This window comes from Sorex araneus, chromosome 2 (assembly GCF_027595985.1).
Source record: "Sorex araneus isolate mSorAra2 chromosome 2, mSorAra2.pri, whole genome shotgun sequence".
NCBI lineage: Eukaryota > Metazoa > Chordata > Mammalia > Eulipotyphla > Soricidae > Sorex > Sorex araneus.
Window position 1 is genome coordinate 35303881 of NC_073303.1, and position 26324 is coordinate 35330204.

At 46.3% G+C, this 26324-nt stretch overlaps 1 protein-coding gene across 2 annotated transcripts in view; it reads right to left on the bottom strand.

Moving 5' to 3' along the window:
* The window catches only part of DPP8 (dipeptidyl peptidase 8), a 51708-nt gene extending 32888 nt beyond the window's left edge, over nt 1-18820 (bottom strand). The window contains exons 1-7 of one of the 2 annotated variants that reach the window (XM_055125270.1): nt 18592-18820; nt 17002-17139; nt 13444-13713; nt 8237-8349; nt 6407-6580; nt 3133-3301; nt 305-415 (exon numbers count right to left, since the gene is read on the bottom strand). In XM_055125270.1, the coding sequence (XP_054981245.1) occupies nt 305-415; nt 3133-3301; nt 6407-6580; nt 8237-8349; nt 13444-13713; nt 17002-17017 (853 nt within the window). In that variant the 5' untranslated portion in view covers nt 17018-17139; nt 18592-18820. The remainder of the gene's footprint in view (nt 1-304; nt 416-3132; nt 3302-6406; nt 6581-8236; nt 8350-13443; nt 13714-17001; nt 17140-18591) is intronic. The other variant, XM_055125271.1, reaches the window with a different exon arrangement.
* Between the last annotated feature and the right edge of the window lie 7504 nt (nt 18821-26324).

The window sequence follows — 26324 nt, forward strand, 5'->3', positions numbered from 1 at the left end:
AAACACTTAAAAACTAAATAAAGGTAACTGTGCAGTGAGAAGGGCATTTGCCTAGCCTGTGGCCAATCTGGGTTCAATCCCCAGCATCCCGAAGGGTCCCTGGGCCCTATCAAGAGGAATTCCTGAATGCAGAGCCAGGAGTAAGTCTTGCATACTGCTGCTGGGTACGGCCCCCAACCCAAAAACAAAAAACTAAAAAAATAATGGTCCCGAGAGGTTGATCCCTGAGGGCCAGAACCAGGAGTAAACCCTGAGCACTGGCAGGTATGGCCCCCAACCCAAAATAAACAAATAAACCTCTTACTTGTTTCAGCTTCTGGACACCACCAATAGCCGGAGTATCTGTCAAACTCCTCTTGAAGAACAAAGGTGGCCACTCCTGCTGACCTGGGGTCCTCTTCCATGTTGGCTAGCTCTTGGAAGACATAGAAGGGAAATTTATCATTCCTGAATTTTGTTTTTGACACACCCAGCTATGTGCAGGGCTGACTCCTGGGGGAGTTTGGAGGACCACAGGGGATGCCGGAAATTGAACCTGGGTTGCCTGTGGGCAAGGCACCCCGCTGTATGACCTCTCCAGTCCCTGTGCTTCATCTTTCCTAGTTACCAAATAGAATGCTTTTATTTTGAAGGCAGCTGTAGCAGAGTGGTGAAACCAGGAGCCAACGGACTCCCCGAGCTGTGGTGTGGTGCCTGGGACAAGCGGCCACTCTGCAGCGCATGGTCTCCAGGGCGGACCTGGCGGGGCGCAGGAGGGCCAAGCGGCATGTGGGGCCAGAAGCCGAGCACCAGCCACTGTGTTACCTCTGCCCTACACCATTTCTAACTACTACATTAGAGTCTGAAATAATACATCATTTAACACACACGGACAAAACAAGAATGATACACTGTTCAGGGAAGTCATGTTTCTGACTTTAAATCTTGCCAATCTTTATATAACGACCTTGTGTGACAGACAGGTCTACAGAAGAAAAACCAGATAATGCTGCCTGCCCTTTTTTACCAGTCAGAACAATTTTACTGATAAATAAATAAATCGTAATATAGCATATATTTTTTTCTTTTTGGGTCACACCCAGCAATGCACAGGGGTTACTCCTGACTTTGCACTCAGGACTTATCCCTGGAACCATATGGGATGCTGGGCATTGAACCCGGCTCGGCCATGTGCAAGGCAAACACCCTACCTGCTGTGCTATTGCTCCAGCCCCTGTAATATAGTATTGCTGAGAATGACAAACTGTTCCTCAACCGTGTCAGGTTCATTGGGGGCTTGTGAATTAAACTGACAAACTACAGACTAGCAAGGAAGGAGAGAGAGAGAGAGAGAGAGAGAGAGAGAGAGAGAGAGAGAGATTGTGTGTGTGTACTGGGGGTTTATGAATTAAACCGACAAACTACAGACTAGCAAGGAAAGGGTGTGTGTGTGTGTGTATGTGTACACCCCAGTACAGTCAGTAGGGCACTTGCCTTGTACTCCGTGACTCACATTCAATCCCACAGGGTCCTGGAGCACCCCCAAGAGCAGAGCCGGGAGCAACACTGAGCGCTGCTGAGTGTGACCCCAAACAAAATAACATTCTTATCATGCTATCCTATGTTTGCTAATGCAGCTTCTTCAAGATCCAGGACTTTGTCTCATTTCATTCTCTAATCTTAGCTCCTGCTGTATTTCTGCACTAATTTAATGCGTTTTTGTTAACCGGCTATAACAGATTTTTCAACTCTTACTGACTCTATTAATATAAACTGCTTAAACTGTTTCACAACACTGATTATCTTAATGAAGGAAAAAACGTTTGCTGTCGATACTAATATTGACCCAAAAAGTTTGCTGTCAACACTAATATTCTAGATATATTTTCCTAAATTCTAAAATAATCCCAAAGTAGTTGACTGATGAAGATGTTAGCAAATCAGCTTTGTAGGTATCAAGAGTTAACAAAGTTAGAGGAAGGAGCTTTCAGAGTCACCAATCTTGGTTATGGAGGTTAATTTTTTTCTGTGCTTTTTAATTGAATTAGTTTAGAAGAGTGAAATATTTACAGATTTAGCATGGGGTGGGGGGTGAATCTTAAGCTCTGATTCACCTGTCCAGTGAACAACAACATATCCCATTTCTCATCTTTCATTTGTGTGAAAGCTCTAGAGAAAAAGATTGACTGTTATTTTTTTCTTAATCCACATCTTTAGGTGTTTAAAGTACCACTAAAGTCTAAGGAAATATTGCCACAATACAAATAGGATTCCACAAATTCTATTTCGTTTCCCTATGACAAAATAACAAATAGGCTCTACAAAGAGAGAAGACGTATTTTCAAGTAGTTCTCTGGGGCTGAACAGAGAATACAAATACAAAGATCAAAACTGCTTTGATCTCTGGCATCCCAAGGACCCCTGAGCACAGAGCTAGGAGGTGCTACTTAGCACTGCCAGGTATGGCCCAAGACCCAAAACACTTAAAAAGGGGGGCTAAAGAGATAGCATAGCGAGTAGGCTGCTTGCCTTGCATGTGGCTAATCTGGGTTCAGTCCCCAGCATCCCATACAGTCCCCTGAGCATCTCTAGGAGTGATCCTGAACACAGCCAGGAGTAACCTCTGTGCACCACTGTGTGGCCCAAAAATTTTTTAAGTAAATTAAAACAATATATTTACATATAATTGACTTCATATGGGGCTGGAGTGATAGCACAGCCGGTAGGGCGTTTGCCTTGCATGTGGCCGACCTGGGTTCAAGTCCCAGCATCCCATATGGTCCCCTGAGCACTGTCAGGAGTAATTCCTGAGTGCAAAGCCAGGAGTAACTACTGTGCATCGCCAGGTATGACCCAAAAAGAAAAAACCATTTGCTTCACTAAAAAAAAATAAAAAACAAGATAAAAAAAATAAATTTATAATTGATTTCATGTGAAAGATGCTACTGTTGTGTAGTCTGAAGAGCCATTAATATAGGGCAGCATTATTTAATAAACATGCCAGTTATCGTCTGCATTTTTCTTTTGTAATTATAAAAATTTTAATTTAGAACAAAGAATACCCAGCTTGCTTTAGTTCTGAAACGTAAAGCAAGAAATGAAAGACAGGAAAGCAGCCTTTCAGGAAAGCGGGTCTGAAGGGCTCTGGATTACCGCTGTGCACGTAGGTGAGTCTCCGCTCCTCTCTCGTCACAATGTTGGATATCCAAATGTCGTTGCTGTGTATGAAAGCAATCCAGTCTGGGTCAGCAGGGCATAACTTTGGGTCCATTCGAATGTTGGGACAACTAGTTTCCACTAAATTGGGTCGTAAGGGTTGTTGCTGAAAAGTAAATATCATTTCAGGCAAGTATCAGACACATACGTACAAGTTCATCTGCCAGCACCCTTTCTACATCTAGGTAAGATAGCAAATACAGTAACTGCACCCCAGAAAAATGAATTCTTGTTTCGGTACACCCGACTGTGCTCAGGACTCAGTCCTGGATCTGTACACAGGGACCACTCATGGCAGAGCTCGGGAGACTAGCCATGAAACTGGGGAAACTGGGGTAACCCAGAGGCAAGGTCAGTACCTTCGTTCCCCACTATCTCTCCTGCCCCCCAAAATGTTCTTCCACATGCCTGAACTTGTAAGAGCCCCCCCACAACCTCCCTATATACATACACAATCTTAAGTTTTTGGGGTCGCACGCAGCTCTACTCTGGCTTACTTTGGGCTCTGTGCTCAAGGATCTTTCCTGGTGGGGCGAGGGGACCACATGGGTCAAACTCGGGCAAGTGCTGTAACCCCTACTTGGTCTTTCAGGTTGGATCTTTTTGCTTTTCATTCACTTTTAGGTTTGGGGCCATACTCGGAAGTGCTAAGGACTGATTCCAAGCTCTGTGCTCAGGGATTCCTCCTGTCTGTGCTCAGGGGACCATATGCAGTGCCAAGATGAAACCAGGTCAGCCAAGTGCAAGGAAGTACCTAAACTCCTGGACAGTATCTCTAGCCCCAAGAGTACTTTTTTAAGGCTTTTGAGCCACATCCAGTGGTGCCCTGGGGTTACTCCTGGCTCTCTGCTCAGGAATTACTCCTGGCGAGTCAGGGGACCTTATGGAATACTTGGGATGCGACCCAGTTTGGCCACATGCAAAGCAAGCACCCTGCCAGTTATACTATTCTCCACTCCCAATAACTCTTTTCAACAAAACAAATAAATAAACTGTGATTTAAAAATTAAGAGTAGGGGCTGGAGCAATAGCAGAGCGGGGAGGGCATTTGCCTTGCATGCGGCCGACCTGGGTTCGATCTCCAGCGTCCCATATGGTCCCCTGAGCACCACCAGGAGTAATTCCTGAGTGCAGAGCCAGGAGTAACCCCTGTGCATTGCCAGGTGTGACCCAAAAAAAAAAAAAAAATTAAGAGTAATGGGGCAAGAGAGGCAGTTCAGAGACTGGAGCACAAGCCTTACACGGGTGCTCGCCATGAGCCCTAGCAGTGATCCCTGGCACTGCATGGCCACAAACACCAGGAGGGACCAACATGGCTGGGTGGGACCCAAATACAAAACTAAAGTTAAGGGTAACAGGAAACAGGAGACAAACTACTGAAATAGCACTTTACAAGCGTTGTCTGGGACCAGAGTGACAGTCAGGAGTCAGGTGCTCGCCTTGCCATCTGCAGATCCCAGGCGGAATCCTTAGTACATATATGGTCCCCCAATAACTCCTGAGCATTGAGCCAGAAACAGCCAGCCCCCAAGCACTGGTAGCTGAGGCCCCCAAAGCAAAAATTAAAATAAAATAAAAAATAAGATTAATTTTGTTACCTAAATCTGTTTTAATGGTTATTAAAGTTTGTTACATAATTCTATTTTTGTCAGTACCCACTTGTTCATAAAAATCTAATGATAGCCAGGAGGGATCACTGTCTGGGGGCCAGAGAGAAGGCGCAAGGGTCTGAGGCACATGCTCTGTGCCAGGGCCATTATTACACAGTTCTCTTGACATTCTCCAGCAGAGATGCTACTACTCGGTGTGTCCAAAGACAACTCCAGAAATAAGAGTGCTATCAACACTGAAAATTAACACCAGATTCAAACCATCTACTAAGATAAAGTAAGCTTTCAAGAGAACCAAAAGTAGATTGTCTTGTGATAACATTATCTTCAAAAATCCGTTAGCAGTTCATCAGAAAATGGACACCAATGGTTTTTCAAGGGGTCACACCTGGTGATGCCCACGGGTTACTCCTGGCTCTGCACTCAGGAATTAGTCCTGGTGGTGCTCGGGGACCATATGAAATGCCGGGATCGAACCCTGGTTGGCTATGTGCAAGGCAAACACCCTACTATCTGTACTGGCTGTACTCCAGTCCCTTGGACACTGAAGTTCTTGATTATGTTTTTACATAGTGTTTTTAGTATTTTTAAAATGGAATGTTTAGGGGGGGCAAGAGACTTGCCCTTGCACCTGTCTTCACCGGGGCCCCTCAAGAGCAGGGCGGGTTGATGTGATCAACAACATGCCCCAAGCAGAGCCCCAGCAGCCGAAGACCTCCAGAACCCAGCCAGTCATGCTCAAGGTCCCTCTCCACATGTTTGGACGAGCCTCACACATGAAGGAACCGGCAGAGGAACCCAGGTGTGTGGGGACCTGGGGCTGAGATCTCCATGCCTGCTCGGATTGGGACTGGGCCTCCTCCACCCAGACCCTCCATTTTCCAGTATCTTGGCAGCCACACCCACAAACTTCCCGGCCCCCCCCCTCCGTGCCTGTGTAATCCCATCAACGGCCAAGATCCAGAGACTATAAAACAATACTCCTGGAAGACCTGTTATAGCCTAGTTCCCTCAGAGAACCTGGCAAGGTACCGAGAGCATCCTTCCCGCACGGCAGAGGCTAGCAAGTTCTCCTGGTGTATTCCATATGCCAAATACAGTAAGAATGATGGGTATCATTCCCCTTACCCTGAAAGAGCCTCCAACGTGGTACCACTGGGAAGAACGAGTAAAGAGAGGCTGCTAAAATTTCAGAGCCAGGACAAATGGAGACGTTACTGGTGCCCACTCGATGTGATCAACAAGATGACAGTGATATAGTGAATATTTAGGGGTCCAGAGTGACAGTACAGCAGGGAGGGCGTCTCCCCTACGCACCACCAACCTGGGTTTGGTCCCCAGCATCCCATATATCCCATGAGCACCTCCAGGAGTGGCACCTTTCTGAGCACAGAGCCAGTAGTAACCCCTAAGCACTGCCAGGTGTGCCCCCCCGAAAAAAAAGTTTATGTGACTTCAATAACTCAAATTGGAAATTAATATCCACATTTCTTGTTTACATTTTTAAGTTGGTGGGTAATTTTTTGGTTTTGTTTTCTTTCTGATTTTGTTGCAGATGACTTTAGGGCCCCAAACAGATGGAAGTGGTGACACCAACTTACAGTGAACCCCTGAGGCCCTCCGTCTTTGACGTGATAGATCCCACTGCCAGCCTGAAACAGGAACGTCCCACTGCCTTGGTGATAGTCGTAAGAAGCAATGCCAACGGTCCCGATGCGCTTTCTTTCCCGCAACAGCTCTTCTTCTCGAGAATACATTCCGTAGTCCAGTGTTGCCTGATGCACATGAGAAAAGCCACCCACGTCAGTCTTCCCCCAGCAGCTTCCAGCACTGAATCTTGGTGTCACAGGTGTCACTCAGTCTACACTTTGCGCAATCCCAAAAATTTGCCAGCAACTTTTTTTTCCCCCGCGGCCACACCCAACAGTGAGGGGAACACCTGCCTTGGTGCTTAGGGGACCATTAGTGCTGCCCAGAATAGAAACCAGGTCAGCCTCAAGATATACAAGCACCCTACCCACTGTCCCTCATTTTTATTTTCTACTTATAAGTATCTGTTACAGTATATATTTTTTAATATTCTTTTTGGGTCACACCCAGCGATGCACAGGGGTTACTCCTGGCTCTGCACTCAGGAATTACTCCTGGCAGTGCTCAGGGAACCATATGGGATGCTGGGAATCGAACCCGGGTTAGCCATGTGCAAGGCAAATGTTCTACCCGCTGTGCTATTGCTCCAGCCTGTTATGGTATTTTTAAGAGATTATTTGTAACTAATGATAGAGGGTTTCCCCAAGCTAAAACAGTGATACACGCATAAAATTTTAAATGGGGGAAAAAAAATCAATTAAATGCTAACTTAAGAAAAAAAATACCCTCGGAGCTACAGTGATAGCACAGCGGGTAGGGCGTTTGCCTTGCACTCGGCCAACCCAGGTTCGATTCCCAGCATCCCATATGGTCCCCTGAGCACCGCCAGGAGTAATTTCCAAGTGCATGAGCCAGGAGTAACCCTTGTACATCGCCAGGTGTGACCCCCCGCAAAAAAACAAAAATACCCTCTTATCTTCCCTCATTAAAAAGCTCTTTTTACACTTCTGAATATGGTAAATAAGGGGAAAAGGCTTAAGATGTTTTCTTTTCTTTTTTTTTTTGCTTTTTGGGTCACACATGGCAATACTCAAGGGGTTACTCCTGGCTCTGCACTCAGGAATTACTCCTGGCGGTGCTCAGGGGACCATATGGGGTGCTGGGAATCGAACCCGGGTTGACCACATGCAAGGCAAATGCCCTACCTGCTATGCTATGGCTCCAGCCTCTACTGTAAACAATTATTAATTTTATAAAATTTATATTCCTTCAAAAAAAAAGTACAGTTAGGTTAGGTGTGACCCCTTTAAAACTGGGCTGGGTACAGAGCTCAATGCTTTCAGGTGTCAGCACAAAATTCAAAATCTCAGCATTGCTCCAAGCTCCAAGCACCAGTGGGGTGGGCCTGGTAAACCACAACACTACAGGCGCCCGGGCCCGCTGCAGCTCTGCCACCTTAGCTCCTAGTACTAGTTGGGCAAGTACTGCTCTGGGTTCCCTGAGCACTGGTTGGGAGGCCTTCTACCCCAAAAGTTTCCTACTCTCTCTATGCACATACACTTCAAATATAAAATCCCAATCAAACTTCTGATTCTAGGGCCAGAGAGACAGTACTAGGAGGGTGTTAGCCTTGCACACATCTGACCTGGGTTCGATCCCTGGCATCCAAGATGATGCTCCAAGTACTGCCAGGAGTAATTCCTGAGTGCAGAGCCAGGAGTCACCCCTGAGCACCACCAGGTGTGGCCCATAACAAATAATAAATAAAAAAATAAATAAACTGCCTGCAAACAAATGCAAAGATACACCAGAAACACAGGAATACTAATGTTCACTCGCACCTGAAAAAGATCCAGAAGAGGCTTCCAAGACAGCATCAGGACTGCGGCTCTGTTGATGGTTTTGGGAACTTCAGAATAAAACAGTGTATTTTCTCTATTTTCACCAGACATAGCTAAGAGAAAAGAGCCAATTAACTTTTTTTAAGCATTCTGTAGCCACCACAGCAGTAAATATGATACTTTCTATATATTGCAAAGTTGTTTTTTTTTTCTTTTTGGGTCACACCCGGTGATGCACAGGGGTCACTCCTGGCTCATGCACTCAGGAATTACTCCTGGCGGTGCTCGGGGGACCACATGGGATGCTGGGATTCGAACCCGGGTTGGCCGTGTGCAAGGCATACGCCCTACCCGCTGTGCTATCACTCCAGCCCCTATATATTACAAAGTTCTACACCTCATGTGTTCTATGAAGAATGCCAATCGGCAAACTGTGCAGGGGCCCAAGAGACAGTATGGATAGCAAATAGGCACGTGCTCTAAATAGGGCCAACCAATCTCATCACCAGAACCATATATATGTCCCCAAGGACTTCCACGTTAGTGCCTAAGCACTACCACGTGTGGCCTCCAACCACATTCCCCAAAGAAGGAAAAAAGCAGCATACTGCACATGCCATATGCCATAAAATTTTCTTCAATAGAACAGGCTTTGGGCTGAGAATGTGGCTCAGCAGTAAAGCACCTGCCTTGAAAATGTGAGGCCCAAGGTTCAAGTCACACACACACACACACACAGAAAATTAAATAAGATACAGGCTCGGACCAGAGTACCAAGGTGAACGTGCTTGCCAGGCACGGCTGTGGCTGCAGTCCTGGTCTCCTGCATCGCCTGGGAGCCCTTGAGGACAGAATCGTACTACTAGGTGTAGCCCCAAAACAAAATGAAACAAAACACACAGATGGAACAGGAATACACTCGGGCTTTATTTTCAAATTCTGATCATAGTATCCAACAAAAATAAAAGCATGTAAGATGATGTGAAGACTGCCATTTTCAGCTGCTTTGAAAATTGCCAATTTGCAATAGATTCATGAGGTTCCAAATGCCTGTGGTATTTTGGACAACATCAGATGAGCTACTTTCTTACTTCAAATTTGAATGCAGCTAAGAAAACTTGAGTCCATCCTCAGGCGTCCTAAGGTTAATTCCTAGGTCCACGCAGACGACCTTCTGCTAGTATCAGAGCACTATGCTGGGAATCTGCCTCACTTGAGCAAGCAGCAGAAACTCTCTTCTGCGCGTCTACTCCTTCCCTCACTGTCCCTGCGCTCTGTGGGAGTGAGACATTTCACTGGAGAATTTTTGTTTTGAGGCCACGCTCAGCAATGCTCAGGCGTTTCTTGGGTCTGCACTCAGGAGTCACTCCTGATGATGCTCAGGGAACCATATGTGATGCTGGGGAGAGATCCAGGTGGGCTGGACACAAGGCAAAGGCCCTACCTGCTGTGCTAGCTCTCCAGCCCCATTAAAAAGAATTATTAGGATTTTTTGTTTTTTTGGGTCACACCTGGCAGTGCTGGGGCTTACGCCTGGCTCTGCACTCAGGGATCACTCCTGCAGGCTCAGGGGACCATATGGGGTGTCAGAAATCAAATGGGTCAGCAAGGCAAGCATCCTACCTGCTGTACTATTTTCTAGTCCACCATATTAAAAATTTTGAAACAATGGTTTTATCCAAAGAAAGCTTCAATTTGGACACATAAGCAAGATCTGAACAAGTGAAAAGGTTTGCGATTTTCTTTGAAAGCCTCAATTTAAAAAAATACTATTTTTTCCTAACTTCATTAAGTATTTTATCACAAACAAGTCTGGAAGGATAACACTACACAAGTTAATTTTACGGGCTCCTAGAAAAACAAGCAAACAAAGTATGGGGGAAAAGTGACATGGGGTGGTGGTGGGGGGGGGGGCGCTAAGGGCTTGGAATGCTCCTCATGCAGGAGCCTGGCTCCAGGCAGGCACCAACGACACTCGGTTCTGGAGAAACTCCAGGAGAAAGCCAGAGCACTGAGCCAGGAGTAGCCTCTGAGCACCACAGGGCTTGGTTTGAGCCTTCTACCCCCACCTAAGAACCCTAAACCCAAAGTGAAACAGAGCTAAAACAGAGTAAGCAGCTTGACTTGCATCCAGTCAACCCTGGCTCGAACCCCAGTACCACATACGATAATCAGAGCTCTCCCTGGGGCCCACTCCTGAGCTCAAAGCCAAGAATAGTCCCTGAGCACCTCCAGGTATGACCCCAAACCCAAAAACGCCACAAATGCAACACCAGAGATCACTCTTAAGCAGAGCCAGAAACAGTCCCTGGGTGTGGCCAAAATAAAAAAGATGAAACAAAATCTGATTACTCATTATAGGCATAGGTGTGGAGAAATAAATACTTTGAAACAAATAACTGACAGAAATTTATATTCTATAAGCCTAATGGAGGGACAGTTTGGCAATATCAATAAAAATTTAGAATATGTAATAATCTGTTGAAAATTTGGGTGTGTGGTTTTTGTGACTGAAATCACCAGGCTTTCCCAGAGGTCAGGATGGACTATCTCCCCCTACCTCCCTGTACTTCCGGAAGCCCCAGTAGTCATGTTGACAACCCAAAGTCGACACCCAGTTCAAAAAAGCTACTCCAGCTGTACTTTCCCAATAAAAATACTGACTGCCCAGGACAAATACAATGACCTCTTAGCACCTGTATTGCAAGCCATAGCACAGAAAAGGAGAGAGAAAGAAGAAAAATGTCTGCCATAGGGACAGATGAGGTGGGGGGGAAGGAATGGGGATGGTGGAAGGGAAACTGAGGACACTGATGGTGGGAAATGTACACTGGTGAAGGGTGTTGTAACTGTATGACTGAAACCCAATCATAAAGAGCTTTGTAATGGTCTATCTCACGGCAATTCAATTAAAAAACACTTAGCATACATTATTTATCCCAGTAATTCAACTCTTAGGGATTAGTCTACACACACACACACACACACACACACACTTAATGATGTGTGATAGCTACTGTATTGTATTTTCTTTTTTTTTTTTTTGCTTTTGTTGGGTCACACCCAGCGATGCTCAGGGGTTACTCCTGGCTTTGCACTCAGGAATTACTCCTGGCGGTGCTTGGGGGACCATATGGGATGCCGAGGATCGAACCCGGGTTGGCCGCGTGCAAGGCAAACGCCCTATCCGCTGTGCTATCGCTCCGGCCCCTGTATTGTATTTTCTAATAGCAGACTATAAAAGCACAAATGCGCATATTTAGGGAACTGATTAAGTAAAATATAACACAACTATACAATGGCATACTCTGGAGCCATTAATAAAGAAACAATCTTGGGCCAGTCTGATAGTACAGCAGGCAGGGTGCTTGCCTTACAAGAAGCCAACCCCACTCAATCCTGGCACCTCATTCAGGACTCACAGGACTGATCCTGTGTGCAGAGCCGGGAGTAAGCCCTGAGCACTATGGATAAAACAAATCTCAGGCCAGGGAATATTTAAAGGGCTAAATGCATGCTTTGCCTGCAGGAAGCCTGGGTTTGATCCTGGTCCTCAGTCCTACACTGTCCCTGGTCCCTTCTGAAACAACAGAGCTAGGGTAGGATCTCTGAGCCTGCTGGGTGTGACCCCCGAACAAAAACAAACAGCAGATGTTCTAATTACTAATGTGGACTCCTAGAGGAACACAATATATTTGAAACAGAGGAGGAAAGGAAACCTATTTTTATTTAATAAACAATAAAACTAATGACATCATGTAATTAGATGAACCTTAAACCTGGAGTAAATGAAAGCAGGGTTGGGGTGTAGCTCAGAGATGAACAAGCTGTCTGCACGTAGAGGACAGGGACCACCCAGGTCAGTAACACAACATCAAGTCACACAAGCAGCACAAAGAGACACAGGAAGAAGAAAAAGGAAAAAGAAAGTGAAAGCAGCAGTTGTTGGATGAGAATGAATGGTCTTCCTGTTTGTGGTGCTCTGACCAGCCCGAAGGAAAGGTATTTACCAGCAGCAATTACTAGAAGTAAATTCTGATATCGGTAATTTTGACTCTGAAAATTTATAGTTTATTCTGAATGTGTTGCCTTCAAGTAGAAATAAATAGGACAAACCAAAATCAAAATAGCACCAGTGGGAACTTAGTCCTATACTAATTTCCTACCTGGCTACAAGTTGTTGTTGTTGTTGCCTTGTTGTTGTTGTTGTTTTGCTTTTTGGGTCACACCCAACAATGCTCAGGGGTTACTCCTAGCTTGCACTCAGGAATTACTCCTGGTGGTGCTCAGGGAACTATATGGGATGCTGGGAACTGAACCCGGCTTAGTCGTGTGCAAGGCAAATGCCCTACCCACTGTGCTATCGCTCCAGCCCCAAGTTTCTTTTCTTTTCCCTTCTACTTTTCAATAACCCTTTCTATTTCCAAAAACTAAAATAAAATAGCACCAGAGATTGGGAATATGGCTCAGTTGTAGAACATATGCCTTGCATGTGTAGTGCCCATTATTTGTCCCCTAGCAACTAAAAAAAAAAAAAAAATTAAAAAGCACCAAAACTCTTTGAATTATTTTTTTCCTTTAATAGAACAGGTCATGGTTAAGGCCACCTTGGAAGGGAGTGCAGAGACTGGCAGGTGGAGCCATTAAAAAAATAATAATAAATTTAACAATTAATTGATTTATTTACCAAAATAGGAAAGTCTGTTTTATCTAGCCATTAAATTCTGAATTAAGAAAATGTTTTTCTGGGGTCGGAGAGATAGTACAGCGGGTAGAGGTCTTGCTTTGCACACGCTGAGACAGGTTTGATATCCAGCATCCCACAGAACCCACCAGGAGTGATCCCTGAGTACAGAGCCAGGAGTAACTCCTGAGCATCACAGAGTATGGCCCCAAAACAAAAAGACACACACAAAATGTTTCCCTGGGCTAGAGATGTAGCTCAGGGGTAGAAAGACTTGCTTTGCTGTGTGGAGTCTTAGCGATCAATTCCCAGCACCAAAACACAAAACAAAACAACAGCAGAAAAAAAAAATGTTTAAAAAAAAACAAAACCAAGATCTTCCTGGGAGTTTGCTCAAAGGGCTAAGCGTGTGCTTTGTATGCTGGAGGCCAGGGTGTATGCTGGAGGCCAGGTATGCCGGCATGACGTGGTCCCTGAGCACGACGGCCCCACTTCCTCCCGAAAGCCGCGCTCTCACACTCACCCAGGTAGTAGATTCTGTCCGAATGAGGCCCATCAAGATCGTTCCGCTTCACAAACATGAAATCGTGTGGCGCCTTGGCCATCATGTAGCCATGGTATTTCCTGGTGTCAGCAAGCAGCTTCTTCAGCTGACTCCAGGAATGCCGCTCAACATAGAACGGCTCCAGCTTCGGCCGATCCTGCGCCTCAATATTCTCCTCACACTCCGCGGTCTCGAAGATCTCAACACCCAGCTGCTCTGTTTCCATTGCTGCTGCCATGGTGCATTTTCCTGGAAAAATCAGGGTACCACGTTGTTCACAGGTCCAGCTTAATGAGAATGACAGTCTAATAGCTCCCCACCCCCATCCCCACCACCACCCCCCGGGAGGGGCTGGGGGGACATAACCAAGAAAGAAAGGGAAGAAAAAGAAAAAGAAAAAAAGAAGAAAAAAGGTAACTTAGCCAGGAAAGTAACAGCTTCTCGTTCTGCAGAGTTTAGAAATGAGATTTTAAAATTGAGGTCACGTCCATTTCACAACTATCAATCCCTTTGGGGACTTTTGTAAAAGGCTTTCCTTGGGTGTCTTTTGCCAAAATTCCCTTTTCTTTCCCACACTGGAAAGAAACCGGCCAAATGCCAGCAGCCGGCTTTGCGCCACCCTACAGCATGTCAGTAGTGAAGGCTCATGTGCCAAGGGAGTTAAGTGTTTTTACACTTACAAATGTAACACACTGAATAAATGTGGACTTCTTCAGCTATCAGAAACAATCTAACTATGTACTTGTAATAACCTTCCTACAGCACTTACCCAAGATAATACTGTTTCCTTTGTTTTGTTTTTGCTTTTTTTGGGTCACACCCTGCCATGCACAAGGGTTACTCCTGGCACTGCACTCAGGAATCACTCCTGGCGGTGCTCAGGGGAACCATATGGGATGCTGGGAATCGAACCCTGACTGGCAACGTGCAAGGCAAACGCCCTACTGGCTGTGCTATCCTCCAGCCCAGATAATACTGTTTCCTTTAAAACTGAGCTCCATGGGAGGGGAAGAAAAATAAAATAAAATTGAGCTCCAGACAGACACCTGGAGTACTACTGCTGGCATTTTGTGTGTCTTGTGTAAACATAACTTTTTTAAGATCACTTATGGTGACTGACTCTATACAATAATGAATTCATGAGAATGTTTTTAAAGTATGTAACCTTTTCTTCATGATAAAAATTGTTAGATTTAAGAGGCTTTAGTTGTCACTGACTAAATAAAACTTTCTTACTATCAACATTTTGTTATGACTGAGCCAACTCTACAAGTTCACCCCTGAAACAAAACAAAATTGACATGTCAACTACTAGTATTTCTTTTCTTATTACAAATCCAGATGAACACAGTTTTTTTAAAAAAACACTTTCAATATTGAAATCTAGGGACTGGAGCGATAGCACAGCGGGTAGGGCATTTGCCTTGCACATGGCCGACTGGGGTTCAATTCCCAGCATCCCATATGGTTCCCTGAGCACCTCCAGGAGTAATTCCTGAGTGCAGAGCTAAGAGTAACCACTGTGCATCACTGGGTGTGACCCAAAAAGAAAACAAACAAAAAAAAACCTTTCAATATTTATATCTAACAGAGGCCAAGTATTAGCAAAACTAACAAAAAGTATAATCACAAGCTACACCTTGATACATGTGTGAATTTACTGTCAAAATGTACTTTCTGACAAAAAGGCAACATAAAAATTTTAGGTCTGGGGCTGGAGCAATAGCACAGCCTATGCAGCTGACCCAAAAAGAAAAAAAAAATTCTGGGTCTACCTATTCTTTTAACTAGAAAGAGGGTTTGGGAGACTGCAATTTATATAATCAATTTCACATTAATTATTAATTACTTCTAGAACAATCAATCCAGTCATATATTTAACGTCCTTTTTAAACTCCGTTAACTCCAGTGTTGGAGAATGACAAAGCATAAAGCTAGATTACCAACCAGAGGAAAACATAACTAGCAGGTGTTGCTTGACAGACATGCATTGAGGTGTGCAAAATGAACTGAACTAGTGTGGTCAAGACGTCTTTTTTCTTTGCTTTTTTTTTTTTTTAAGGTCACATCCGGCAATGCACAGGGGTTACTCCTGGCTCTGCACTCAGGAATTACTTCTGGCACTGCTCCGGGGACCATATGGGATGCTGGGAATCGAACCCAGGTGGGCCGCGTGCAAGGCAAACGCCCTACCCACTGTGCTATCGCTCCAGCCCCAAGACGTCTTTTTTCATGCCATAGGAACCTACACTAGCATTTTCAAGGTAACAGTATAAAACTGATCAAGAAACTCTTTAGTCATTGCCAGTGTACAACTTAACAAATACCCTCAGAGCTGGGTTTTTATCTCCCAGGATTAAAAGCCAAACAGCTCAGCAGGTTGGTATTTGGAATAGGGAGGCACTGAATGGTTCTCCTGCCATGGACAGGCCAGCGGAATCCGACTTCCTGTCAGGTATCAACAGACCTAGTTTATCTCTGACAGAGATTAAGGAAGCCAAGAATTTTGCACAAACTGGTTTTCTTCTCAATTTCCCCATGTTATATTAGTAACTTCCTCTCCAAGCCACCACTCAAGTACGGGACTAGGGACAACTACAGACACTCAGCCAAAGTTTCCCCAAGCTCTACTGCTTCTGAGGCCTGAGTAAATTGATCTGCCAAGCCCCCAGCTGCTTCTCCCTGGGGGTTGGGGGTGTGTGCAACACTTGCAGTGGTACCAAGATCTAACCCTGGGCGTCCTGCATTCTGCACGCAAAGCACAGCTAGCCCTTTGAGCCCATCTCTCCCATTTAAAACCAGGATTAGGGGATAAAGAAACAGGACAGGGGGTAGGGGAGCTTGCCTTGCACAAGACTGACCCAGGTTCAATCCGTGACATCCCATATGGCCTCTGAACTAGCAAGGAGTAACCCCTGAGCACCACCAGGTGTGGCCCCAAAACAAAGTTAAAAAGTCACATTAACTTCTGGCCGATGAGACAATGCTGTGGAAAAGACGCTTGTCTTGCATGCAGCTGGCCTGGGTTGATTCCTGGCACCACATATGCTCCCCCCCAGCCCTGCCAGGAGTGGCCCAGACACCCCCCTTCCCCCCCAAAAAAAAACCCCAACAAAACAAAAACTTAAAAAAACCCAAAACAAAACCCATTAGTCTTGGGGTGTTATGTAATTGTACTAGGTCCCCAGACCAGTGGTTTTCCTTGCTGGTCTGTGTTTCAATGTAGATATGCAGGTGTAAAAAAAGTTGAAAACACACTACTCAAAACTATTTTTGTATCTTTACACACACACTTGAAATGATGCTCCATTACTCCAACTGGGAACGTACATTCCGCATTTCTGAGATCTGCTCTTCAGAATTTTAGTCACCTATATAGACGCGTCATTTCCAGATCTCTACAATGCCTTTGCAAACATCATCTAAATATGCCAACCCCCGTTTCCGAATTTTAAATATTAGATACAAGAGTAGCCTAAATTCTTAGCAGTCAAGATCTTCCTTTGCCCCCACCCTCTCTGTACTTAAGGTGCCTACCTGATTGTATTTTCATCAGCTCAGATCTCTTTCACATTCAAAGAGATCTTTTTCAAGGGACTCAAACTTCAAGCACAGATCCCTCCGCTCATCCTGCTTGCTTCTCACAGGAGTCTTTCCTTTGCTCACCATCCAACCCTGCTCACCAGGATAATAAATAAGATGTAAGGCTGGCGATCATGATTAAAATGGATCATACTGGCCAAAAAGATTCAATGTCTTAAATAGTACTTAAGTTGATATACAAACATTCCTTTGGGGATAATATACAATGCCTGAGCTATTTTCTACCTGTATTTTAAATTAAAAATCTAAAATGTTTATAAGGAAGTTCAATTTACTCAAAAGATATCCTAGCAAAAACATGAATCATAGAGCAAGTTTCAGAAGAATCAAAAGCTCCCTGATGTGGCTCTAGTCTGTGGCACAACTTGGTGGTCACTGCAAGGAAGCACAGATGCACAGCACGCTTCATCCTGTTCCTTTTCCACGTAGGAATATGTGTATTATTGTCTTAAACATTTATCGAACTGGTTGGAGACAAAATACACCTAGTAGCAATATCAAGAACTTGAGAATAGGCCATCCTGAGGGAAGGGGAACTAAGCTGCTATTAGTAATTGAAGTTTTTACAGATTCAAAGAGTGCCTTTGAAGCACATCCCCTCTTTCTTTTCCACGCACACCCTGAAAACAACGGAAATATCTAACTCTTCTGGAAAGCAACTGTTGCATTGGATTAATTCGAAAAACGGAGGTCGGGGTACACGTCTGTGATTCCTGCGAGTTATGAGTTTCACTTCTGAGCTCTCAGCTCCAAGCAGGTGATGCAGGGTGGGATGAGAGGAGCTGAGAGGCTAACAGAGGGACACAGTGTGTGTGGGGGGGGGTTGGTCAGCATTCCGACAACCGACCATTCTGTCCAGGCTCCTTCTCATGCATGAAGCCCCCGCGCCCCCCGCACCGAACCCCTGGAAGGTATCACTGGGTCAGGACTTCAGGATCGGTCCAGATACAATTATTCTCAATCCGGGGCCCCAAAAGTCATGCACTTAAAACATCGCTGGGCTTGGCTGGAAGCCCTCCCTATTCCATTTTTCAGGGTCCTCGGCCGGCTCACGGGCTCCCTGTCACGGAGAGGGCAAAATTCTTCCAAGGCGGGAGTGAGCCAGAGAGGAGGGGCAGGGACCACCGGGAAAGGGCTGGGGTGGGAGTCTCGCAAAAAAGGTCAGCAGCTCCTCCGCCCGGGAAGGGCATCGAGCGGGGCCGGCCAGGAGAAGGGCCCGGGGAAGGGCGGCAGGGGGGGCCCGGAAGCCCCGGCTGCACGCGGCCCTGCACCCGCACCCGCACGGGACTGGGCACGCCCGCGCGGCCGCCCCCGGCGCGGCTCCCGGCACGTAACGGCCCCGGGGAGCGTTGGGGGCCTCGGAACCGCGGGCCTCCGCTTCCTCTTCCGGCCCGGGCCGCGGCGGCCCGCGCAGGGCCCGCAGCACGCGGCCGGCCGGGGAGCGCGGCGCGGGCCGGCCGGCGGGGAGCGCGGCGAGGTCGCCGGCCCCGCGGGTGCAGGGGAGGGGAGAGGCGGGTACCGCACCTTCCCCGGGGCCCGCCCGGACCGTCCCGACGCGCGCGCTACGGAGCGGGCCCGCGCCGCCTCATGCCGCGCCGCCTCCACTCCCGACCCGGCCGCGGCGGCTCCCTGGGAGGCGGCGGCGCCAGCAGCGATCCCGGCGGCGAACGCGGCACTGAGAGGCGGCGGCGGCGGCGCTGGCGGCAGCTGCGGCGGCGCTGGCGGCGGCGGCGGCGGCGGCGATTCCGGCACTTCCGGTTCCCCGCGCCCCGCCCTCGGAGCGGCGGGGGCGCCGCGGGGCCAAGCGGGACGCCGCGCCTCGGTGGCAGGGCTCCGGCCAGACTGCGCCATCTAGTGGCCGGAGGAACGAAGGCAGCGCGGGGAGTGGCTTGGCAGTGGACGGCCTCATCCCTCGCACCTAAAATAGAAGTAGATGAGGTCGGGCCGAATAGTACAGCGGGAAGGCCACTTGCCTTGCACGGGTCCGAGCCGGGTTCGATCTCCAAAACCCAGTATTGTCCTCTCACCGACCAGCCGGCCTGAGTTCAGAGAGCCCTGAGCACTGCTGGGTGTGGCCCCAAACCCACCCACCCCCCAAAATGTAACACCTTCTTATTTCATTGAATGCAGTTTTCCAAGCGATATTTTGGGATATTTTCATTTCCCAATTTCCATTTAATTTTTTAAGTTTTGGGTCATACCCTGCGATGCGCAGGGATTATTCCTGGCTCTGCACTTAGGAATCACTTCTGGCAGTGCTTGGGGGACCATACGGGATGCTGGGAATTGAACTCCAGTCGGCCTTGTGCAAGGCAAATGCCCTACCCGCTGAACTATCGCTCCAGCATAATTCCCATTCAATTCTATCTTATTGTAAGGACCGAAGGTTTGGGGGTTGTTTTAAAGTTAGTTTTGGTTTTGGGTCACACCTGGCAGTGCTCAGGGCTTACTATTAGCTCTGCACTCAGGGATCATTCTTTGAGGGGCTTGGGGACTATAAAGCATGTCAGAGATCAAGTCCCAGGTAAGTTTAGGTCATAGCAAGCACCCTACTTCCCTGGCCCCTCTACTGACAGTATTTCTGAGAGCACAAAGATAATATGAAACTATTAAAGATGGCAAGACACATCAGAATCAAAGCCTTGCCTTCTTTTGGTTTTTGTTTAGAGTCAACCATATCCGCTGTGCTATCACTTGGATCCCCAGTTAATTTTAATTTTAAGTTAACTTTGTTGCAATTAAGGAAAGCTCATGTGTCATCCAAAACCTAAAAAAATCATGCCCTTGAGAACTGGAGACAGGTCCTGTTCTTTCCTCAAATCAAACTCAGAGGAGAAAGGGAGAGAGAGGGAGAAGGCTGGGGAAATGATCACAGACACTGGGAAACACGGACACCTTTATTTTCTATTAGTCCCACAAAGCTTGTATCAAAGGTCTGTGTCATTTAGGATTTATTATAATAGCACTGGACTGGAGCGATAGCACAGCGGGTAGGGCATTTGCTTTGCACGAGGCTGACCCGGATTCGATTCCTAGTCCCTCTCAGAGATCCTGGCAAGCTACCGAGAATATCCCACCCGCATGGCAGAGCCTGGCAAGCTACCCGTGGCGCGTTGGATATGTCAAAAACAGTAACAACAAGTCTACAATGGAGACGTTACTGGTGCCCGCTCGAGCAAATCGATGAACAATGGGAGACAGTGCTACAGTGCTATAATAGCATTATTGAAAGATTTATTTGGCACCAGGTTCCACTTAGTCTATAATGTTCATTCTGAGATTAATGAGTCTTTACTCAGGCTTATTCATTCGGTAACACAGCTAATTCACCTAAAGGGCTCAGTGCTCTGGGGTCACCCTGACATGTTCAGGATCAGACCAAATGTTCTGGGGATGGAACCAAGGGTTCCTGCACATAAGCGTCCCTTCTGCCCTTTGAGCCATCTCCTCACCCTCCAGCTTTTTAAAGCTGTAGAGAAATCAATTTCACTGGAGCTTCTCTTCTGTGTTTTCTGCAAATGACCGGAGGGTTGGATTTCAAAAGACCTGGGAGAAAGTAATTTTCCCCTTCACACCCAACCCTGAATAGGCCCCCGAGCACCCACGGTGTGGTCACACCCTCCTCCCAATGCAATGAAATATTTTGTTTCATTCTTCCAACAAAGTGATAATTAAATCTCAAACACATACACCTGTTCTTAGTGTTCTATGCACTCTGGTAGTGAACAAAGAAGACAAAAATCTCTGTCTCTTGTGCTGCTGAGAGAAGAAAACAAGAGACCAAAGACACTCTACAGGGGTTCAGGCACTTGCTTTGTAAGTGACTGACCTGGCTTTGATCCCCAGCACTGCACGGGTCCCTCAAGACCCTCCAGGAGTGATCCCTAAGTGCAGAGCAAGGAGTATGCCCTGAGCACTCCTGGGCGTGGCCCCAAAACAAACAAACAAACAAACAAGAATAGTATGGGGTCTAGGCCAGGGAGATAGAGTTAAAGGGCTACTGTAAATGATTTGCTTGTGTGAGGCTGAGGGTTGATTGTCATCCTGGCATGGTCCCCCACGCAGCCCCTGTACACCACACTGCTGGGTATGCCCTCCCACACCAAATAAGAATCTTATTGGTGCCATCATCCCAGAGATATGTCATGTGCTTCTGAGCTGTATCGGTGTAAGGATTGTGTGTCCGGAGAGATAGTACAAAGGTTAAGGCTCTTACACGCAGGTGCATCGGTGACAAGTAGCTGAAAAACCCCAAATCGTCTCCTTGAGCACAGAACTAGGTGTGACTCCTAACCATAGAGCCATGTGTGGTACCTCACCCCAAGGAGGATCAATGATGTGTTTTTCCAAACGTGTGCGTTTTAGTAATGCAAATACATACGGTCTTCAACGCAATGACGGCGCGCAATGAAGGGGCACCATCGGTCACGGGCCGCTAGGTGGCGCGGTTTGAAAGGGAAAGGAGTCGCTTCTGCCCAGGGGCCATCTGTCGCCAGGGAGATTTAAAATCTAATTGGAGAAACGGATCCTAAGCTTCACTCAGCGCTGCTGATTAGGCGATGTGGCCTCACGTTTTTATTCCTCCATATTTTGTTCCTTTTCAAGGGCATAGCATAATCCAAGGTTCAAAAACATGAGAGGGCTTTTCCCGACAAGCTTTTCACACTAAAGGTTTTCTTTTTAATTTTTTAAAATATTAAATCACGGTGAGAAACACATACTAAAAGTTTTGCTTTTTTTTCTTTTTGGGTCACACCCGGCAATGCACAGGGGTTACCTCCTGGCTTTGCACTCAGGAGTCACTCCTGGTGGTGCTCAGGGGACCATATGGGATGCTGGGAATCGAACCCAGGTCAGCCGCGTGCAAGGCAAACACCCTACCCGCTGTGCTATTGCTCCAGCCCCCACACATATTAAAAGTTTTGAATAGGTGATACTATCACATGAGTAAAAATACTTTTTGAAGTGTATAGGGCTGGAGAAATAGTTCAGGGGTACAGTGCTTGCCTTTCATGTAATGGGTCCCCAGGACCCCGTGTGGTCCCCTGAACACCATCAGGAGTGATCTTTGAGCTCAGAGCCAGAAGCCTTAAGTACTGTCAGGTACAGACCCCAAAACAAATACATACATATATATATATATATATATATATATGTGTGTGTGTGTGTGTGTACACACAAATGAAAAAATATACACGCTCACATGTGCACACACACACATACACACATGTGCACACACACATACACACTAGAGTTGGGCCTGTGGCTCAGTGGTGGAGCACATACCTTCAATATGTGAGGCCCTGGGTTTGATCTTGGCTATCTCCCCTGATTTTTTTGGGGGGAGGGCACAACTCAGCAGTGCTCAGGAGTTACTCCTGACTCTGCACTCAGGAATTACTCGTGGCAATGCTTGGGACTACGGGGATTGGGGATCGAACCTGGGTTGACGGTGTGCTATTGTTTCTTGTACATACATCCAGTGATTTTGTATGTGTTGGAGGCAGTGTTGGTCACAGCCGCAGGGCTCAGGGCTGAGTCCTGACTCTGCACTCAGGGATTACTCCCGGCAGTGCTCGGGGGACCATATGGGGTGCTGGGGATCAAAACCTGCATGCAAAGCAAGCGCCTCACCCATTGTGCTATCGCTCCGAGCCCCTTCACCAGTGATTTTTATGGTACAGAAACACGTGCATATCTCGGAGGTATGTGACTTCTCCCACAGGACTGCACTAGTTTCACACAAATGTTAGCAGAATCATCAACTGTCTGCCCCAGCAACCACGTGGATAGCCCGAGAGCCAGGACTTAGCAAGTGGTTCATACTGAATAGTGCAGAGACACCGTTTTCCCAGCCGTGATGGCTAAGCCTGCAAGGGACGACATCTGCTCAGTCACCAGCACTGTGGCTGCGGGGCTTTCCCAGCGGTCATTGCTGGACATGCCCGTCCTCTTGGCGTAGTTCAAAGGGCACAGGCTAGGAACCGGGCACACACGACTCCCAGTGGGGTCGAGGTGGGGGTGTGGGGCCTCATGCTGACTTTGGTGTGGGTATCTGGCCTAGGCAAGGCACAGAACTGCAGGACTCTAAAGCTAATATTTCTCTCTCTCTCTCTCTCTTTCTTTCTTTCTTTCTTTCTTTCTTTCTTTCTTTCTTTCTTTCTTTCTTTCTTTTCTCTCTCCTTTCTTTTTTCTTTTCTTTCTTTTCTTTCCCTTCCTTCCTTCCTTTTTCTTCTTTCTCCCTCTCTCCCCCTCTCTTTCTTTCTCTCCTTTTTTCTTTCTTTTTCTTTCTCTTCCTTCCTTCTTTTCTTTCTTTCTTTCTTTCTTTCTTTCTTTCTTTCTTTCTTTCTTTCTTTCTTTCTTTCTTTCTTTCTCCCTTCTTCTATTTTCCCCTCTCTCCCTCTCCCTCCCTCCTTCCCTCCCTTTCCTTCCTTCTTTCTTTCTTTCTTTCTTTCTTTCTTTCTTTCTTTCTTTCTTTCTCTTTCCCTCTTTCTTTCTTTCTCTCTTTCTTTCTTTCTTTCTCTTTCCCTCTTTCTTTCTTTCTCTCTTTCTTTCTTTCTTTCCTTCCTTCTTTCTTTCTTTCTTTCTTTCTTTCTTTCTTTCTTTCTTTCTTTCTTTCTTTCTTTCTTTCTTTCTTTCTTTCTCTTTCCCTCTTTCTTTCTTTCTTTCTTTCTTTCTTTCTTTCTTTCTTTCTTTCCTTTCTTTCTTTCTTTCTTTCTTTCTTTCTTTCTTTCTTTTTCTCTCTCCTTTCTTTTTTCTTTTCTTTCCCTTCCTTCCTTCCTTTTTCTTCTTTCTCCCTCTCTCCCCCTCTCTCTTTCTCTCCTTTTTTCTTTCTTTTTCTTTCTCTTCCTTCCTTCTTTTCTTTCTCTTTCTTTCTTTCTTTCTTTCTTTCTTTCTTTCTTTCTTTCTTTCTTTCTTTCTTTCTTTCTTTCTTTCTCCCTTCTTCTATTTTCCCCTCTCTCCCTCTCCCCCTCCCTCCCTCCTCCCCCTCCCTTTCCTTCTTTCTTTCTTTCTTTCTTTCTTTCTTTCTTTCCTTCCTTCCTTCTTTCTTTCTTTCTCTTTCCCTCTTTCTTTCTTTCTTTCTTTCTTTCTTTCTTTCTTTCTTTCTTTCTTTCTTTCTTTCTCTTTCCCTCTTTCTTTCTTTCTTTCTTTCTCTCTTTCCTTTCTTTTTCTTTTCTTTCTTTTCTTTATCTCTCCCTTTCTTCCTTTTTCTTCTTTCTCCCTCTCTCCCCCTCTCTCTTTCTTTCTCTCCTTTTTTTCTTTTTCTTTCTCTTCCTTCTTTCCTTCCTTCCTTTTCTTTCTTTCTTTCTTTCTTTCTTTCTTTCTTTCTTTCTTTCTTTCTTTCTTTCTTTCTTTCTTTCTTTCTTTCTCTTTCCTTCCTTCTTCCTTCCTTCCTTCCTTCCTTCCTTCCTTCCTTCCTTCCTTCCTTCCTTCCTTCCTTCCTTCCTTTCTTTCCTTCTTTCTTTCTTTCTTTCTTTCTTTCTTTCTTTCTTTCTTTCTTTCTTTCTTTCTTTCTTTCTTTCTTTCTTTATTCTTTCTCTTTTTGGGTCACACACAGCGACACTCAGTGGTTATTCCTGGCTCTGCACTCAGGAATCACTAGATGGTGTCCAGGGATCCATATGACCATTGGGATGCTGGGAACCCAGGTTGGCCTTGTGCAAGGCCCTATCAGCTATACTATCACTCTGGCCCCCTAATTTTTCTTTCTTTATTTAGATTTTTGGGTGATACCAAATTGTGCTCAGGGGTTACTCCTGACTCTGCATTCAGAAATCCCTCCAGCAGGCTCAGGGGCTATATGGGATGCTGAATATTGAGCCCGGGTTAGCCACGTGCAAAGCAAGCACCCTACCTGTTGTACTATCACTGCAGACTCATTTTTACTTATTTACTTTTTGTTTTTGGGTCATACCCAGCGCTGCTCAGGGCTTAATCCTGACTGGCCACTCAGGGATCACTACTGGTGATTCTAGGAACAATTATCAAATGCTGAGGATCAAATCCAGGTCAGCTCTGTGCAAGGCAAATGCCCCACCCACTCTACTATTGTTCTGGCCCCTACAGCTCATTTTAATATTTTTAATTTTATTTTTGGTTTTTTTTTTGGATCACAGTTGGAGTAAGCCCAACTGTGATCAGGGCTTACTCCTATCTCTGTGTTTAGGGATCACTCCTGGCAGGACTTGGGGGACCATGTGGGGGAGTGTGTTTCGAACCTGGGTCAGCCTGTGCAGGACAAATACCTTCCCCTCTGTGCTGCTCTGGCCCCTACAGCTCATTTTGAAAACCTCTTCCAGGAATAAGAAATGTTTGGAAAGGCAAACCACAAGAAGGTACGGGCTCTCTTGCTAATGCAACTGAATGGCCCTCAGTACTGAGCACCTGCTTTCATAGCAAACACTCAGGAAAGACCTCTAGTGACCCGGGCAGGGAGAAGCCACCCTGGGCCTAAGAGGGCCCGGGAGGCTGTGTCTAGAAGGTGGGGCACAGAGATTAGCAGTGTTTGTATTTTCATTGAACTGACTTTGTCACAGAAGCCTCAGTAGGTTGGCAGTACTCCTTAGCCACTGTCCCCTTCTGTCACTTCTCAGTTTTGTTTTGGGGTCACACCCAGAGGTGCTCAGAACTTAGTCCTGGCTCTGCACTCAGGAATTACTCTCGGCAAGGAACCATATATATTGCCAGGGATTGAACCCAGGTTGGCTGCATGCAAGGCAAAACCCTACCCACCCTGCTTTTGCTCCAACCCCAATTTTCAGTTTTATACTCCACTGTGCTGCTAGTCTTATCTCTCTCTGTTGCGCTTATCCCCACTGAATTTCTCTTCGAGAGAGGGACGATCCCCAGAGCTGGTCTCTGCAGAAAAATTCAGGAATAGCTGAAAGCCTAAGAGAGACAGTTTCTCTCTCTCTCTCTCTCTCTCTCTCTCTCTCTCTCTCTCTCTCTCTCAATGAATCACCCTGAGGTACAGCTATAGACTTACAAACTTTTATGCTTAAATTTCAGTCATACAATGATCGAGTACCCATCCCTCCACCAGTGCCCATTCTCCACAACCAATGATCCCAGTATCCCTTTCACCCCCCCATTCCACCCCCCACCCCCCACCTCTGTGGCAGGGCATTCCTTTTTGCTTTGTCTCTCCTTTTAGGTCTTATGGTTTGCAGTAGAGGTATTAAGTGGCCATCATGTTTGGTCTATAGTCTACTTTCAGCCCGCATCTCCCAGCCCGAGCGGGCCCTCCAAGCACCCAT